Genomic DNA, 18,204 nt, shown 5'->3' with positions numbered 1-18,204 from the left:
TCTAAATAGAACTTAGTTGCAATTCAGAAATAAGAATAGGTATACGAGAAGGTAAAACAGTAGGCAATTATATGTCTTTTAATACCTCTATATTATTTACAGGTCTATAAAGGGTTTAATTATTAAAACTATTAAAGAAAACAAAATTTTTTTTTTCTATGGTACTATGTAGTAATATTTATGATATTTTACCAACATAGCAACAGTGAAAACACCAAAACATTGTCTATGGAAGAACCCTTCGCGCCGAGTCGGTCTTCGTTCATTCCAGAGTGTTTGAATTCATTCGGCATTCACTCTTTCAGTCTGCTCCCAACCTCTGACCGAGGAGGTGTATTCGTGTTCGATTTATGCTTAACGCGTTTCGGTGTGATTTGTGTTTGTATTGTGGTGTACAATGGCATACAACGGTGGTGGAGGCAAAAGACTATGCGCGAGTACCGATCTTGAGGTAGAGCGGGTATGTATTTAATTTTCAACACTACACACACAACAATTAAAATGGCCGTGTTTTATCAGAATCCTCTGTCATGTTTTGCTATACATATACGGATTGGTTTTATACTGATTTAACATTATGTGACGAAAACAATAGCGATTGATATGGAATGTTGAACGACTATCTGGTAATGGTATCCACGTTTTATTGTTGATGTGATGTTTGAGGTTACTGTATTGACAGGTGACAACAGTGACAATAATTTTAAAGTGACGCTTCTCACAACGAAGCTTGTTTTTTAGATTCCATTTCTTTAGAAACCAAAAATAGCTAAATGTCAGACTGTCAATTATAGTGATTGACATAGCCGATCATTAGAGCTGGGATCGGCGGGAAAATTTACTAATTTTGTACGCAGCGAACAAAGCTGGGTTATATCTAAAGACTACTTCCGAAGTTTCCGAGTCGTATTTTACAATAAAAAGCAATATTACGAAATTAATATTAAAAGAATAAAGTTTTGGTCATCACTCACATCATTTTATCTTTAATTTTATGCGGCTCAAACAAGTTTATATTTGAACTTTTTACCGTTACATCGAAAATATTGCGATAAGTGAATGTTTGCATAAAATTATAATAGAAATGCAAAAAATACAAACAAGATAGGTATGTCAACAACGACGTGCTGATAAGGCGGTGATGATTTGAAATCTTAATATGTATCGTAAATGAAATCGTATATATAGTACAATTTGAAGAACAAGGGACTGTGCATATTTAAATAATTATCTAATCTGAAAACAAATTCGTATAATTTACAACACGTAACTAGATTTTATATATGTTTATTTTTAATACAATATAAATTCTTATCAGATATTCAAAAGGATCCAGTGTGGTTGTGACAAAAAAATTTGTTATTTTTATAACCGGAAATTTAGGGGCTAAGTTGCCATGTACCGTTGAAACTGACGACCTAAAAACATGTAACCTATTTCAGTTTTGCTAGTTGCCACGTAATTTCTATTCTTTTTATCGATACATTTGCCTTTATCGACAAGCAATTTTTTTTGCCGGAAAATAGTATAATATTTACGATGAGCAATGTGAAACCATGCACATATACATAAAATATTTAATCCTTCAGTACAATTTTATGATTTATGACATAGTCTATATATGTTATTAAATAAGATTTTATTAGAACAGTATAATAACAATAATCAATACGTATAAATATATTTAAAAAAACCTGTTTTAACCATATGCTGGCCTGCCGGTTATATCGTAATATTAAATTAAAAAAATCGTTAAAATTTGTCCACACTAAAGTATGCAATCGAAGAAATGGCCGCTAATATACTGAGGACGATAACGAATAGCTAACAAATTATTTGCTTAAATTATTAGGATTAACTCTTTATTACCGCAGTAAGACAAACGGTTGTAACGAATTGTGAACTAATTCCCTGTCAGAGCATTCAAGATTTTTTGCATCACCTGAATGACATATTTAGTGTGCTATTTTAGGCGAGTCTGGTAGTCTAGTGGAAAAGCTTCTATACTAGTAATTTGTCAGTGAGTCATGCGCATGCGACTTCTAGAGGCGGGGTTATTACGACGCCAAGAAATTAAACATAGCCATTGGTCGCTTTGAAATATTTTGACAGATCTGACAATAGAAAAATTATTGTGACACTCATTGAGATGAATTATTTAGGTGTGAAAAATGTTACTATTATAATACAATGAAATATAATCATTTTGGACCACATAATTAATGGCTTACATAAAGTTATATAACGTGGTGTAAAAATACATAGGATACAATAGATTTGTTTGGCTCATGAGAGATATAAAAAAATATCTTTTGAAATTAAAGAGAAAAATAAGAATACTCAAATTTATTTAAATGTAATATTTGACATGTTATTTATTATTACACATATGTAATGTTGAAGCGAAAGTGAGTTTGTATGTTCGTTACGTCGTTATGCCTTAACTGTGCATCGTATCGTAACCAATATTAGCATATATATTGTGAAGTTTAGGACACGTCTTGGCAATTACTGTATTCATTGACATTGAAATCAAAGACGACCGTTACCCGAAATATAAAATTATTACATACTTTACGCGAGTGAAGTCACGGTGAAAACAAAGTGTATATTGTGAACTGTATCATATTTAATCTCAACTATGTACGAACATCGTAATATACTTCCAGTAAAAAGTATTTATTAAGGCATTTCATTTAATTTTATTTTGATAATTTCAACCGCCAACAAAGACTCGAAATAATAATGTATACCTATATATTATAGTATTTTAAAAATGTATCCATATGATTGACGAATACATCGTGTTTGCTATTAAACATCTTGTCTATTCTAGTATTAATTACATAACTTACTTACTGCCGTAAATCAAATTTCAAGAAAAATAAAACAGAGTTATTAAAATTATTATATCAGACGTAACTCAATTATATGTTCCTAGCCTACTTATATGTGTTAGATAGGGTCCTCTTAAACCTACACCTGGGTCGCAAGTCCCAGGCACTGTTGAAGCTCCTCTCCCTGCAACGATGGATCCGGAACCCGCGCACGGTGAATCTACGGAATGATAAGAGGTTTCGTCTCTGTCATATATTATTGCTAATTACCTTATCCCGATCACAATGATTATAATTTTAATATATTTTGACATCAGCTTTTGTAAATCAGTTTAAATATATTAATAAATTAATATCACACGTTTTATATTTAATAAAGGTTAATTGGAATTTTAATATATATATACATACATACATATATACCTTTATTAATGAATAAATTTTTACATTGCTTTATAATGCTATTGAACAAAAAGTTTTAATACTTCGATAATAATGTAAACCTTAATTTGAACTCAATTTAAACTTTCAACATTTCGAGATTTAGATTTGGGATAAAAATGTTTATATTCAGTGAAACAGATAAAATTTTTGAAACAGATAAAATTGCGTAAATATGAATATTAATTTCTTAGAATGAAGCACATCACAGTTGGTACTTCGCCATCTTTAAACCGTTGAAATTTTCAATCGTCTGAGCCTTTGTTATTATTTTAGTGTATTACTAAACTCGAATAACACTAAATTTACGATTGCAGAATAGACGCGGTAGTGCGGAATGTATTCGTTGAATAAATATTTATATGCGATTGAAATTTATATGCGTAGTTAAAATATTTGCTGGTATCAATAACAATGTTTGCGGAACGATATCTGGGCTGGAGATTATATATTGAAAAGCGTTTATTTACTGATGACCTCAGCGTCTTAGTCCAGCTCAGTCATCTTAACCTAGAGCGATCTAAGTTTTCGTCCAGATTATAATAAAAAAATATTATTTAATAAATAACCTTATCATACACATTATCTTGAATGCATTTTCTTTGTGTGTAGGTTTACGGAACAATACAATCAGATATCGTGATTATAATTTGGAATAAAAATTAACATGAAACTAATATTTTTCGGATTATACTACGCGTATTTTATTATTTTAAAAACTACATACTCCCTATGACAATGTCATTCACATCTAGTATGATCACGGTTGCTGAAAAGTAACCGAAAAGTCGGGAGTCATGCGAAAAAATATTAGTTTCATTTAAATGAATACTCGCGAAAGTCTTAAATCTAAAAAAATTACAAGTAAAACAAAAAAAAAATTACTTCTGACTTTCGTTATAAATAGATAATCAAGTGAATCAAAAAAAAATATATTTTTAAATTACATTAGACAATAGATAAATTGGAAAAGATTTACGAATTCTGTCGTCAATGTCATAGTCCCTCGAAAAAGAACAACCAAAATAATTCTATTGATATTATAAATTGCGAAGTCTGTATTAATGTGTGGATGTATGTATGTTTGTTACACTTACACGCAAAAACTACTTTACGCATTATATTGAAATTTAAAAGAAATGACGCTTAGAAAGCAGTATAAGTCATGGACTATAATTTATTTCGGTATACATTCATATCTGTACACGCTAGATGTCGCTGTCCGATAGGTTAAACATGCATTATTATAACCCACTTCACACATGTATCTCTGAATTTAAATCCCAAGTCCAATTCGGGTGAAGTCGCGGGCAATAACTAATATTTGTTATAGGAATTTCATAATAATACAAACCGTGTAATTCAACTGTGGCTAAAGAAAGCCTATATTACTTAGTAATTTACTTATTTTTTAGACTATAGTTTGTATTTAGATTTGATATATTTCTATACCTTCTCCATGTGAGAAGAGGCCTTTGCTCAGCAGTGGGCTCCTATAAGCTGATGATGATGATATTTCTATAATTCTTATCCTTATATATATAGTTATCTTTTTTTCTATTAGCTAGAGGACATCTAGTATCGAATCCCGGAGCTGTGACTAAACTTAAATATATTCTCTCATACGCAGTAGATTAATTACGTTACGTCCAACACACTTTTGTTTATAAATATGCGCATGTAATCCACGTAATTTTAGCGATACGCTATAAAAATATACGCACACAGATAAAATGAAACATCGCTTCACAATCTGCATCGGATTAAAGAGTTTGTTGTGCGTTAAATTTGCTTTTATAAGTTTAATGGATCACGTTGGATTTTATATAAAATAATAAAATTTTAATTTCCGCCCGCGCGTTTTATTTCCGTTAAATCCTCTGATTATGTGTTATTTTTTTTTAATTATTTTATGTATACTCTACCGCCGCGCCGGCTTGTTTATTGAATATCGTGTAATCTCATATAATAATTCCGCCAAATATGTAATTTTCAGTAATAACTTGATTAAATCGTAAGCTATCTCGTACTGCACTATTTACAGAATTTTTGTGTGTTGGCCTTTACAATGAATAAGGTCCATTAATGATTGAATACAGTAAAATCGGCTTAAATTATGTATACACATTAATAGTATTAATTCCTACCGTGAATTCGATTTAAATTATAAATATAAAAAAGTTTATGAAGCTTTTTAGTTCGTAATAAAATTGCTTCCAAAAAAAAGCATTTACGAGTAGTCTTCACAACTTCTAAAACCCTGTTCAGAATTGGCCTGTCACAGTAATCATGTCTTATATATGTGTATATATACTGACGACTTGATGATTTATGTACCGTCAGTATAATGCAACTCTATTTGCTTTTAGATATTGAAATTTATTATATCTCATAATAGTTTTAATTCTGTGTCATTATAAATCACAGTCCCTCAGATGTTTTAGTAGTATTGTACATCTTATAGTTATATCCTTTGATGCTATTGTAGGTTAATAGTTTGAGATTTGTCATAATTTATGGCCATTTTATAGTGCGCACGTGACAATAGATTTATGACGTCATTTACGCCCCGTTCGTTACGCCTTAATATGTGTACCGTATCATAGTAGGATGAAATCTTGCGTAACCTTCGGTATGATAGTTTGCATTTTTACTACAATAAAATATAGGAGTGTATTTAGGGAACACTTCGTTAAAGTTATATGTATTAGATATCGTCGATCAGTCGATGCTTGATCATGATTAATATATTATTTAGAGATCAATATAACAACAGATATGTCATTATGTTTGACGTTTAGTGACAACACACACGTAAAGGAACCTTCACGGATTGACGTTTTGTATGTATGTGTAAAAGTTATAGCAGTGTGTGTAATTATAATGTAATTCTAATATATTATAAAAAAATTCGAACGAGATGGTGACGTACTGTGGATGCCCTCTGCCCCATCTAGGGGACATAGAACCAAGAAAGAAGATAAAAAAATAATTTTATGCATTCTCGCGGGGTATTAACATTAAATGTGTTAAATTCTAAGTTCATTTCACTTATAAAGGACGCAAAGTTTTTGCTTCCCATATTATTATTATGTACCTTATATATAAACTTTATAAAGCCTCACTGCTGTACACAATTCTACTGTAAAATAATCATTCGGCTACTTTCTTATAAAACAACTTGACATAGTATTTGAAGGACGCCTTTAGGACGTGTTTCTTGGCTCTTAATATAATTCGCCTGTTACGAATCTTGTAACTCTAAACGTAAGTACACTACTTCAGATGATTCTATTGAAAATCGATTAAGAGTAACAATTTATTCGATATGTCTGTTTTAACGAGTGTGACCATAGCATAGTGTTAGATATAAGTCAGATGTTATTTCTCACAATTAACTAACTATAATTAATTTTATACGTAGACTGTGTCATTAGAACGAAATTATAGACTGTAGTCACGAAATTTAAATATTTTACGTACTTAAAAAAAGCAAACACTCTCAAGTAACGAGAGTACTGTGATTCATTTAAATTTGTTTCTTGTTTCAATCACGTTTCATAAAGATATTAATAATGTTGTATAATTGATAATACGACAGATGTTTTACAAATGTTACTAAGAACAATTCTCGGAAGATATAAGATACATTTGTTTTCAAAGAGAATATTTTGTGGAGCGGGACGAATTGTGTTTCCTTGAATAGTTATATATAGCGTAATTAAGTAATAAAATGTGTTTATATGTGTATATATTTAATAATATATAAGAACAAGTATCGTTATATTATAATATTGTGTTACTATTTGATGATTTTTATATTTTAATGAAATATGACTGATAAGTTAGATGATAAAAGTTATTTGTAGTTTTTCATTTTCTTTGTAAACATAATGAGAAGTTCTGTTAAGATTCATGTCTGGATTTATTTATTATTTGAAATTGGTAGTTTTCGGCTATCCCACCTGTCTTAGAGGGTAAGTCCAACTCTTTAAAAGACGATATACTGTTTCCTTCAAGATTTTCTGATTGTAAGTGGAAGGACATAAACGCTGGTAAAATAAACATTCCTCTGCTGTCTTTTATACTTTATATTTAACGATAATATAGATTGTGTTGAGGATAACGTATGAATTAATTTTATTTTCACATACGTGTGGTGTAATGTGAGAAGATGCTTGGAGTTATCTCTATTTATCTTTTTTTTTAAATCTTTGTCTTCGTCGTCGCAAGAGTCTTAGATTCGTCTTGGTCATCAGTGATCCGTATACATGATGACTTTCTTTGGGAAGATTGTTGCAGTGGTTTCCCCTTGCCTTCTGCAAAGTTCGTTTCTTTTATATGCCTGATTATAATCTATCATCTATACTAATTATAAGTAATATAAAGAATACAGTCGAGTGTCACAACTTTTCCGTCAGACATTGCTGCTTGATTGATGACACTGGACCCAGTTCATTTTCCGTAGCGTTATTTATAAATGTACTAATTTTTATTATTATTTAAGTACATTAAACTACATAGTGCATACTATCCTTTATAATATATAGCGAATGATTAAACAATTATTAATTAAATTTATTTATTTAACTGAGAACGTTGAACTGTCCACGTTATCACTTATTTTGTATAAATATTTTTCGGTTTATAAACATTATATGTTTATATATTTGTGTGTTCTTATCTATTGTATGTACCATTTATATCAACAAACAAGATTTTCTATAGCCCTAAGGTTGATTGGTAGGACTCGCCTCGATGTAACGACTTTAGTTCACCTGTTTTGTTTTATATTGTATATGGTTAGTTAATAAACATAATAATAATAAAACAGATTCATATAGTTTTCGGTTTGCTTAAAATATCTATCAAAATCAAATAAATGGAATCGATGTCAATTATAGGTAAAGGTTTTTTTATTAATGTTATTTATTATAAGAGGATGTCTTTAAGATCATTTCGTACATATTCCTAGATTTTATTTTTAAAATTATCAATTAAGTATTCAAACAAAACAATAATATCCGGAAGTATTACAAGCAAACATAGTAATAGTCATAGTAGTGCTAGTACTGATAAATGGATGTATGGAAATGTATGGAAGAGAAACGATTACGTAATAAATATAAGATTACTTACATTGAACTATTTGTTACATTGATTTGTATGAAATTAACATAATTCACTTTCAATAATATTTAACGTAAATGATTTGCGGAAGGTCCCCCATAGATCTTTCAGTGCGACGTTTATGGGCTGTTGTCATGATTTATAATTCGGTATCTTGAGATGCTCGATTAGTCAGCGAGTGGAATTAGCTAAGTACTGTTTATGTGTGTGTGTATGTCGTATTAATATAGGAAATATTTGCACCCATACACACACACATACACGTACAACAACACCGATATTCAAGACTGTCATTCTGTTGCTAGTTTATTTCCTTTTTGATAATTTATTCTGCCATATATAGATGATGATCTGTTTTGGACTGAATTTTCTATGTTTAATATTTTTTGTTGTGTTTTTGAAGTCTTGCTCTGGTATCTCGATAAAGTTTATATTCTTCTAATCACATACGTCATATAAAAGTTTCTATAGTGATACTTTAAGGGTACAAAACTACGTACCTTCTCCACACTTGGCCTGAATTCGTTGATCCTATCTGACCCCCACCTGAGCCAGTTAATTGGCACGGCAATTACCTTAATAGCTTTCACACAGTTAAGTGCATAATTTTTAATTTATTAAAGAATTTACATTCCATTAATTTGTGCCAAAGTGATTTCGACACTATTTTATGTTCTTCATTGAATTGTTCCATAGAAACGAAACATAAGTTTATGTAACATTTTTGTATATGGGTCAAAGGTTATTTATTTTTAATCCGTTTCCATTCACATGCGTATCGTTAAAATTTCATATATCTACATTGTGATATAAATTCATATTTTTTTCATACAAATAAATCGGGAACACTGTCATATTCCGCACATATAACCGATCAAATTTAAATGGATTGTAATTTGAGCGGAAGTTGGTCGGTTGAATTTGAATGAAATAATCTCGTTACTGTTTACTTCAACAACGTAATAACTAATTTAGGGAGGCCAGGTTTTATTCCGCTTCGACATATTTTAATACAAATGTCACCTATTCCGTGTTACAGACGCGTTTGTTACAGAACCATTCATTCATATTGTATCACTAATTTGGTTTGCTCGACTCCATTATGATACAATTATTGATGTGTCAAGTTATTGATGGAGGTCATTCTCTAATTAGGCTATAGAGATGTAAATACGTTTTATACCCCCCTAACAAGTGGAGTGGTGTAAGTTTGGCGACGATGTCTGTGTGTCTGTCTGTGCCATCATAATTCTCAAACGGATAGACCGATTTCGATGCGATTTTTCTTCATCAGGAAGCGAGGTTCCTTTCGATGATTCTCAGATATATTATTGTTTATTTGTTTTTAAGTTTCTGGAGTAAACTAAGTTTGTCACCTGTGTCAGTATAATGGTTTATAGATTTTTAAAGCGTAGGCATTTTTTGCAGGTAGGTAGTTTTCATTCGGACTTATAAATTTGATGCACATCTGAATTTTGGTTCACCACAGTATGAATTGTAATATTTTTCATACATTTTATTATTTTAACATTGCCACTGTAATGTCGTTCTTGTTGATATCCTTACGTTACTTTAATTATTCTTTTATAACAATGAAAACGTCCTTGTTACATTGTGTTTGGTATTCGCAGCTTAACAGCAGCCTGTCAGCGGCGAACAATTATCTCTATAATACCAATTAGCACCCAACAAAGCCTTCAAATACACAAAGTATAATTTTGGTTAATTAATTAATATGTGTGTTTCATTAACATGATTTTATAATTTGAAATTATTATAGAATTTCTGCGCACGAAGTATTTTTGATGAAGTCAAGTTATTTTTTTTTACCGTGCATATAATTATGAGCGTAAACTTCTCGCCCATTTCAGAAATGAAAGCTTATTCATTTTTCAACTTTTTCAGTGTTTTCAAAAATAGAAATTTCATTAATTTTTCTTTTATTTTTCTTTTTCAAAAATAGAAATTTACATTAATTTACAAAATGTCCGTAGGGGTTTAGGAATTCTTTTATATTATATCAGTAACAAATATAAGTAAAATACATAGTTTTTTAAAGATAATAATTGGTAATAGTCTTATTTTATCTCCTATGTACATACGTCTATGTAGAAGAATTACTAAATATCACTTAACTGTCAAAAATTTCATCGCGTGTGCAATGACTTCCGGTGACATAAATGTAATGCGATTAACCTAATTAGGTAAATGTTATATGTCCAGTGGGACTGTTTGTTGGCAATTAAATTGTGTACATATAAAAAATATTCCCTAACAGACGAGCCTATTCAAACTGTTTGCTTTATTTTATCCCAGTTGAAGCAAATTTTCATCTATGTATGAGTTATGTATGTGCATAGTTATAATGTGGTCAGTCTCCAATAGCTGATTAATACATAACATTGATTGCTCTATTTGATTATATATATATATGAGTATTTTATTATAAAAGTACAGACGCCACCTCTATTGTTATCTGGTTTAAGAGCATTTCTGTTTTATAATAATTCAATCGTATCTCCATTGAAATAAAATGTCAATACTTATTCTTAAAATAACCTAAAATAAATCAGTTAAGTTTTCAATAAAATTTCGGAAGCTCCCGATTTTGATTCCCGATGAAACTAGGAAAGCTTTGTTAGGAAATGAACGTACCTTGCGACATGAAGCGGTGTTTTCTTTAGAAATATATTTCTTATATTAAAATAATATCATAGAAGTATTAGTTTTTGTATTTTAAATTTAAATATAAGGTTATTTTTATCAAAACTTACATTAGCTTCCTGAAATGTTGGATTTAAGTGAAATTGCAACATTAAGCCCGAGTTAGATCTGATAAAAACTTGATACAAATCTACATATTGTTATTAGTGTTGAAAAAAAACAGAGGATTTTTTTTCAATAGTAAGTTTTTATACATTTTTTAAACAATACTCTTTAATGACATCACATCCGTGAACTAATTCGAATACCAATAATAATTGCTTCTAAAATAATATTCCGAATTAATTGATTACTAAACGAATACGATGATTTTATTTAGAATATTTCTATTTCATATCACGGGTCTGTAGGTACACGTGTTAATCAAGATAACGCGCATTTTCCAAACATGATTACAATACTGTTATTTAAAAATTTAATCTACTTGATGCGTTTGAACCAATATGATATTTAATTACTGGTCCCAATGAAGTCGTGACGCAGACGGACAGACATCACTCCGTGCCATTAGTGTGACAAATGAGCGCGAATGTTGAGCCAAAATAAAACGCGCCACATGGCACGCCCTTTACGAATGGGATTGGACATTTTTTATTTATTTTTTTTACATTAATATTGCTTTGGCATTTCAATTATTGATTCTATATTAAAAGTATTGAATTTCGGATATATTTTTTAAAAAAGTTTTTTTTTAGTTAATTTTTAATTTACATATTTATTAACAATATATTATATCGTAATTTCACGCTAGTAAAGAAAACGTCTGACGCTACTCATATGATAGTCCCAATCTACTAACTATTTAATTTGTTTCAATATATTAGATAATTTAATTTTAAATTACGTATATTTTGATTAAATTTACATTTATTTTAAGGTCAATTACTATATTCTCTTTTTATACAATTTCAAATGCTAGCATAACTTGTTATTTACAACAAAATGCTAGTTCGATGTACTGAATCAATCAATCTTCATTTTGCTTTGAATATGATAATATTTTTAATAATGGATATTTAGTTTTATGTCTCAACGTGTTCTCATCTCATCCTTCCGTGTACACTTGTAGAGTTATTGAAGTATAGTTAACAACGTAAAGTAATAGTGAGAAATTTAAAACCGAAATACGAATATGTTGTAAATCTGAGAAATGCTGCAACTATCCTAAATTCCCGGATAGCGGTATCTCAGCATATCGGGCGTTAAGTAACAGACTATTTCAGGACTACCCTCGTACATGTTACTCAATTCGATTTATGTATTTAAAAGCGTTCCGACTTTATTGTTATATAATGACCTATTTTATGGGTCTATGTCGTTATTAAAAACAATTCACGAAAGCTTTGCTTTTTAAAAGCTCGGATTTTATTGCTGATTACTATGAGATAACGCGTTTTATTTGTATTATTGTATAAATTGATGGATCAGGCAGTCGCGATTATTCCATTACGTGTATTTAATGGAAGTTCTATTTTAATGAAATAATTTTGGCGTCTATCGGGTCGATTTTTTTTTGGAAATTTAGAATAAAAAACTAAATTTTAGATTCGTTTGTCTATTTTGTACTGATCTTTAAGCCAATAACATATGTTTATACGATCGATAGCATATTTTTTTTTTACTATTGGCTCCTTTATTTTTTAAAATTTTTGTTTTTTTTTTTTATATAAATATTATTTAAAGACTTTTATAGACCAGTCATATAGTATGTTTTCAATCACATAGTGATCATATTAAATGTTTTTTTTTGAGTCACTTTTGGACAAAGCATCAAGGAACGTTTAGAAAATAGTATACATCCGGATCTTATATTAAATTCTATGACGATTACTTTCCTGCTTGATTCACTGTCCCAAGATCAAGGTAAAATCATTGGTTATTTATTGACGAGCTGTCCAAAAATATAAAATATATGATGTAACGATTTATTTATTCTTATGGATAGATACGATATTTATATACCCGATATGAAAATAAAAAATCATACCTGTCAAATTGAGCAGTCTTTTCATGGCTCCCTGAATTTATATTTTATTTCAAATCTTTGGGTACTTAAGAATGGTATTCAATAAAGGCATACGTAGAAGTCAGATCCAAATAATTTTCCGCGGTCGGTACTATCAGATATCTGTCAATTAATAGGCACGTGTTTGTCTTACATAAATTAACATCCATTTACTAGAACATAATGTCTTACAGCTTGAGATAAAAGCATAATTTGATATCCATGTGGTGTAATGCCAGTGCGCCGTGTCCGTGTCCGAACTGATGCATTTAATGCCACGTCAATCACTCCTCGATGCACTATTGATCTCTATCATGTATTTAATATAAATTGATTCTGTGAATTTTAAACGATTTAGCGTGCCTTTGTCTGTTATCTCAGTGTTTGTTTGAATCTGTTTGAGACCATTATAAACATTTTAAGTTAAAGAAAATAATAGAAAATTAGAAAAAAATTGTGATTTCATTTTGACATAAAGTCGGTTGGGATTGATTGTATTTAAAATTATGGTCTAAGACAAGGTCAAGAGACTAATTGATTTGATGAAATAGTTAGCTCATTTAGAATTCAATCAATATATATATATATATTTCATTATATTTTTGATATTGGCACTAGTTCCTACTAAAGGTACTTTTGATTGCCAAGAATTGAAAATCAATATCGTTATTGGTATAATATTACTATGTAGGTATGTACGTATGTATGTATATATGTATGTAGGTATATAAACGTTATCATAGGAAATATGATAAGTTTTAAAAGGACAGAAAAATAAACGTTTTAACAGCATAAGGACGCAATGAAGGAATTTAATGCATACATAACAAGGTGTACTATTTTATAATAATTAAATACTTAGAATTATCTATTAAAGTTAAGTACTTTTTACTAGAATACGTCTTACATATGAATTTATTAACTTTGTTTATTGTATAGTATTGAGTTATGTTAAATTTAATAATAAACGGCATGGCTATGCTATTAGATAAATGGAATTCCATTACTACGCGAATATCTCGAGAGAGAATATTTGATCATATAACTAAATCTATGTAAATAAATATAAAAATTACATATATGTGTGTATCAAAATAGGAAGCTATCTCTGGATGTATTGACGAAAATCATATAACCTTACGAAAACTGCGTCGACATTGGAGCTGTTAGGAAACATATATATTGCCCTTGTTACGTCTTCGGGTAACTATGACGTCATGTGTATCACGTTTAACGCTCTTTAATAAAAAGAGACGGAGTGAGAGGGAATGCGTGGCGCTCGTACGCGTGAGGGCAATCAGTTGTGACTTGTAAGCAATGTTAAAAAAGTGTGTCTTAAAAAAAACACTTTAAATTCCTTAATAATCATTTTATACCTCTTCCCCTCGCCATTCCATCATTACGAAGTTTCACTTCTTCCGCGCGGAGGGACTCCATGCGCTATTGTTTTTTAATCTTAATTTTTTATTAATATTCTGTCTTGTTTATAACGGCCATTCAATTAAACAACTATGTAATTTAATTGTATTCTCCTAAGTATTTTATGTATTATTTATTAAAAAGTTTTTATTTTCACTGAAATACGAGTATATTTAATAATGAGTGTTTAGCTTGTCATCCGACAGCTATAATTCTTCTCGCTCAGAGCAAATTGTAAAACTTAATTAGATCAAACTTTAATGAATCTGATATTATATAAATATTTCCCTTACATTTTTCTTTTTACAAAAGTATATGTATATATGTATTTATTTTCTTAAATACTCCGGTATACTATACGTGTATTATTCCAGTTACACTAAAACAGTTGGACTATTTCCGCCGCACATTCCTCTATGAAAGGCATTTATGACGTCAGTGTAGCTTTTGCTATGACGACTTTAGATGATATGAAAATTATAAAATCGTGTTAGCTTTTACATTTATATATAAATGTACATATATGGATTTATTTTACATTAATCATATAGATAATGTTATTTATTTGATATGAATATATGTGTTACTCTTATTTTCTCACTCAACTTTATAATGGGAAGTCTGAAATATTGATAAGAATGTAAATTCTTAAGATGGAAATATAAATAGTGATCAATATATAAAATGATCTTGAATCGTTTTAGTTTAGGTCATCATTATAAGCAACAAGGATGTTTTTATTCGTATTTTAAGCAAATTTTAAATTAAAAAAAACCCTTTAAATATTAATTCAATATGAGTAGGTGAGATTCTTGACACCATAAATGATAAGGATAGATTGTGAATAGATATATGGAACACGTTAAAAATGGGTAACCTTAAGAACTTTTAATTTGGAATAACAATAGTATCCCTTATTACTTATTCTAGCCGGTTGAATCTAACTTTAGCTGGCTAAAGTTGTAACGTCTAGACGGCTAAAAACTTGACGTCGGCCCGTGCTCCAATTTACTTTTGGATCGGTTCCGATCCCAGTACTAATAAAAAAGAGATATTTCCTTTTACTTCAAAACATATTCTTTACATTATTTCGTATGAAATAATAACTCGAAAGCAAATAACGTTTACTTTGTGCCATAAACTTTTCATTAAAATAAAATGGTATATCCAATAAGACGATGCATTTTATTACAAACTATGTTGGATGTAGAAACTTTAATCCTGAACGGCTTTGTGCAATAAATGGAATGAATAACAGTAAAAAAAAAAATCGGTTGACCTCTAAAACAGGCTTCGCAATATGCGGGATTCAGTGGTATTTATTAAGGACACATGTGTATCATGTTTTATGAGCCGCCCGCTCGCCTTTCGGATCGGGGATTACTGTGGAGCCTTTTAGCTTTCGACTTTAGAACGTCACGGATTGTGTTATGAACTATGAATTTTTATCACATTCATACTATGAAGTTCATTCTATGATCATGTTATTTTTTATATATATATAAATTTATGAATTAATGTTCGTTTTTATTATGTTGAAAAATCTGATGGATGGTATAATATTTGTTATAATTCTTTTAAACATCAAAAATATATTCCGTTTTGAATGTCTATTTATAATATCCTGATTATATTTAGTTTATTATGTAATGATACAACGCGTTTTATTGTTTCGGAACTCCGCGTTCTATATCGGTGCCTACACTAGGTCCACGTGATCGTGTAAACAGACAGACATCAAAAGTTTCCTGAATGACTTGTGGTCTCTTGAATCAAACGCGGCAGTTTATTATTATCGTTTGCCGTTTGCTCTGTGCTGTGTGTTTGTTGTTTGCCATTCTCGCTTTATCTAATCGCATTTATATAGTAGCTGTTGTAAATGTTTTTTTTTTTTATTTTCTGTGTCAGAAATTTTAAAGGAAGTATTTACAGTTGTCAATGGACATTAGCAAATTGAGAGCAGCTGCGGTTTTGAGATGGACCCTGCGTCGTAACGCGCTTTATTTGGTTTTAACGTTTTTTACCAGAAATAGAATAGTACTTCATATGAAGATGAATATCTTCTTTGCGGAGTGCCAATAAGAATCTCCATCTGGAGTACTGTACTGTCCTCAGATATCCATTTTTTTTATGGCTAATGAAGCTTACTGCCAGTTAATCTGAAGCTACTTGTTCTAATTTGTCGATGAGTAAAAGTCAATACTTTGTTTGATTAAAGTTGAAATGATTCCAGATCCATCAGACGCAAGTCTCGTTCTCTTCTGTTCTCTTTTTGTCGATTGATATTCAGCTGGTGTAGAGAGAACCAAAATTACTTAACCGCATATAAATACCATGTTGTTGATTTGCAACATGTTTTTATACACAATTTATACTATTAAAGCATCTGAATCCTTACATCAGCCAGTATTTGGCCTTGGTTCCCAGCGTGCGCTTTGATATCAAACTACTGGAATAAAGTTCAATTCTTTAGCATCATCTAAAAAACGTGTTCTAAATGTTGGATATCATTATTTCAGAGAAAGGAAATAAAGCACACGATGTGTGTGAAATGTATTTCTTGTAAGGTACTCCCGCACAACGGCATGAATGTGTCTCTCTTTTTCCAAAAGAGTGCCTAGAAGATTATCTTTACTTTTGGGGAATAAGCCATTAAGCCAACCTATACGTACAAACGCTGTGAAGTAGACTCCAAAAGCTGCTTTGTCTTTAGAAGAAAGCACAAAGTACTATTGGAAAATTCTTTTTGCTGGACCTGGGCTTTATCTAATTTATTGAAGTTTATTGTCTCAGAATTCGTTAGTCCCTCGACTTGATTTCAATATTTACACTGTCCCGAGTCTATTTCGTTCTGCATTTATGGACTTTTCAAACTAGGGCTGCGATTTATAGCCGGTACACAAAACAGTGCTGGAAAGTTTTCATAAAAACGTTCGCAAATTAATTAGGTATATTGAAAAATCTTCTGATAGAAAGCGGTGTCTTCAAGAATACTATGCGCATATCCACCCACTGGGTCCCTATCTCTTGGCTTTAGTACTATAATAGTTACTCCCGATGTAAATGAGAAGACTTGACATGCAATGATATATAGTACATCAGTTTTATAAGCATACTAGGTACCAGCCGCGGCTTCGCACGGGCTCTTTACAAAAAATAATAAATAGCCTATTTAATTTTGAGAATTATTAAACTATTATTATGATAACTTTCAAATAGTACAACCGATTTAAAAAAAAGTAATTTACAGATATTGATGTAGACTTGAAAACGAAGTAATTTATTTTGATAAGACTTGATATCGTGTTTATGTAAATAGCTTTTCAATAAACGCTTTAAGGATGCCTATTTTTAAAAGTTGTAGAATGGATTTAGTATGTTAACCTTAAGGTATATCCATAGGCCACCTTGAACTTTTCTGTAGACCTATATAAGATACACAGTTCCACCATATATTACTTTGTTATATATCATAATTTTTTTCAATTGTATTTGGAAATAACAATAAATATCAGTATTTTAAAAATTTATTCTTTGTTCATCTGCGTTGACGAAATTTACTTTCATTTCTACCGGCTGAGAATTGTTTGCGTGAGCTAATCAGACTAATTACAAATAAACTATTAAAATTTGTGTACAAAATTAAGT

The 18,204-nt window shown here is 30.2% G+C and overlaps 1 protein-coding gene across 4 annotated transcripts in view; it reads left to right on the top strand.

Annotated features, from left to right (window-relative positions):
• Positions 1 to 274: 274 nt before the first annotated feature.
• The window catches only part of LOC116775591 (heterogeneous nuclear ribonucleoprotein L), a 178,808-nt gene continuing 160,878 nt past the window's right edge, over positions 275 to 18,204 (top strand). The window contains exon 1 of one of the 4 annotated variants that reach the window (XM_061525026.1): positions 275 to 451. In XM_061525026.1, coding sequence (XP_061381010.1) covers positions 398 to 451 — 54 coding nt within the window. In that variant the 5' untranslated portion in view covers positions 275 to 397. Of the gene's footprint in view, positions 461 to 18,204 lie in introns of all 4 variants that reach the window. The other 3 variants (XM_061525024.1, XM_061525028.1, XM_061525027.1) reach the window with 3 other exon arrangements.

Source organism: Danaus plexippus, chromosome 27 (genome assembly GCF_018135715.1).
Source record: "Danaus plexippus chromosome 27, MEX_DaPlex, whole genome shotgun sequence".
Lineage (NCBI taxonomy): Eukaryota > Metazoa > Arthropoda > Insecta > Lepidoptera > Nymphalidae > Danaus > Danaus plexippus.
This window is presented reverse-complemented; position numbering and strand designations above follow the sequence as displayed.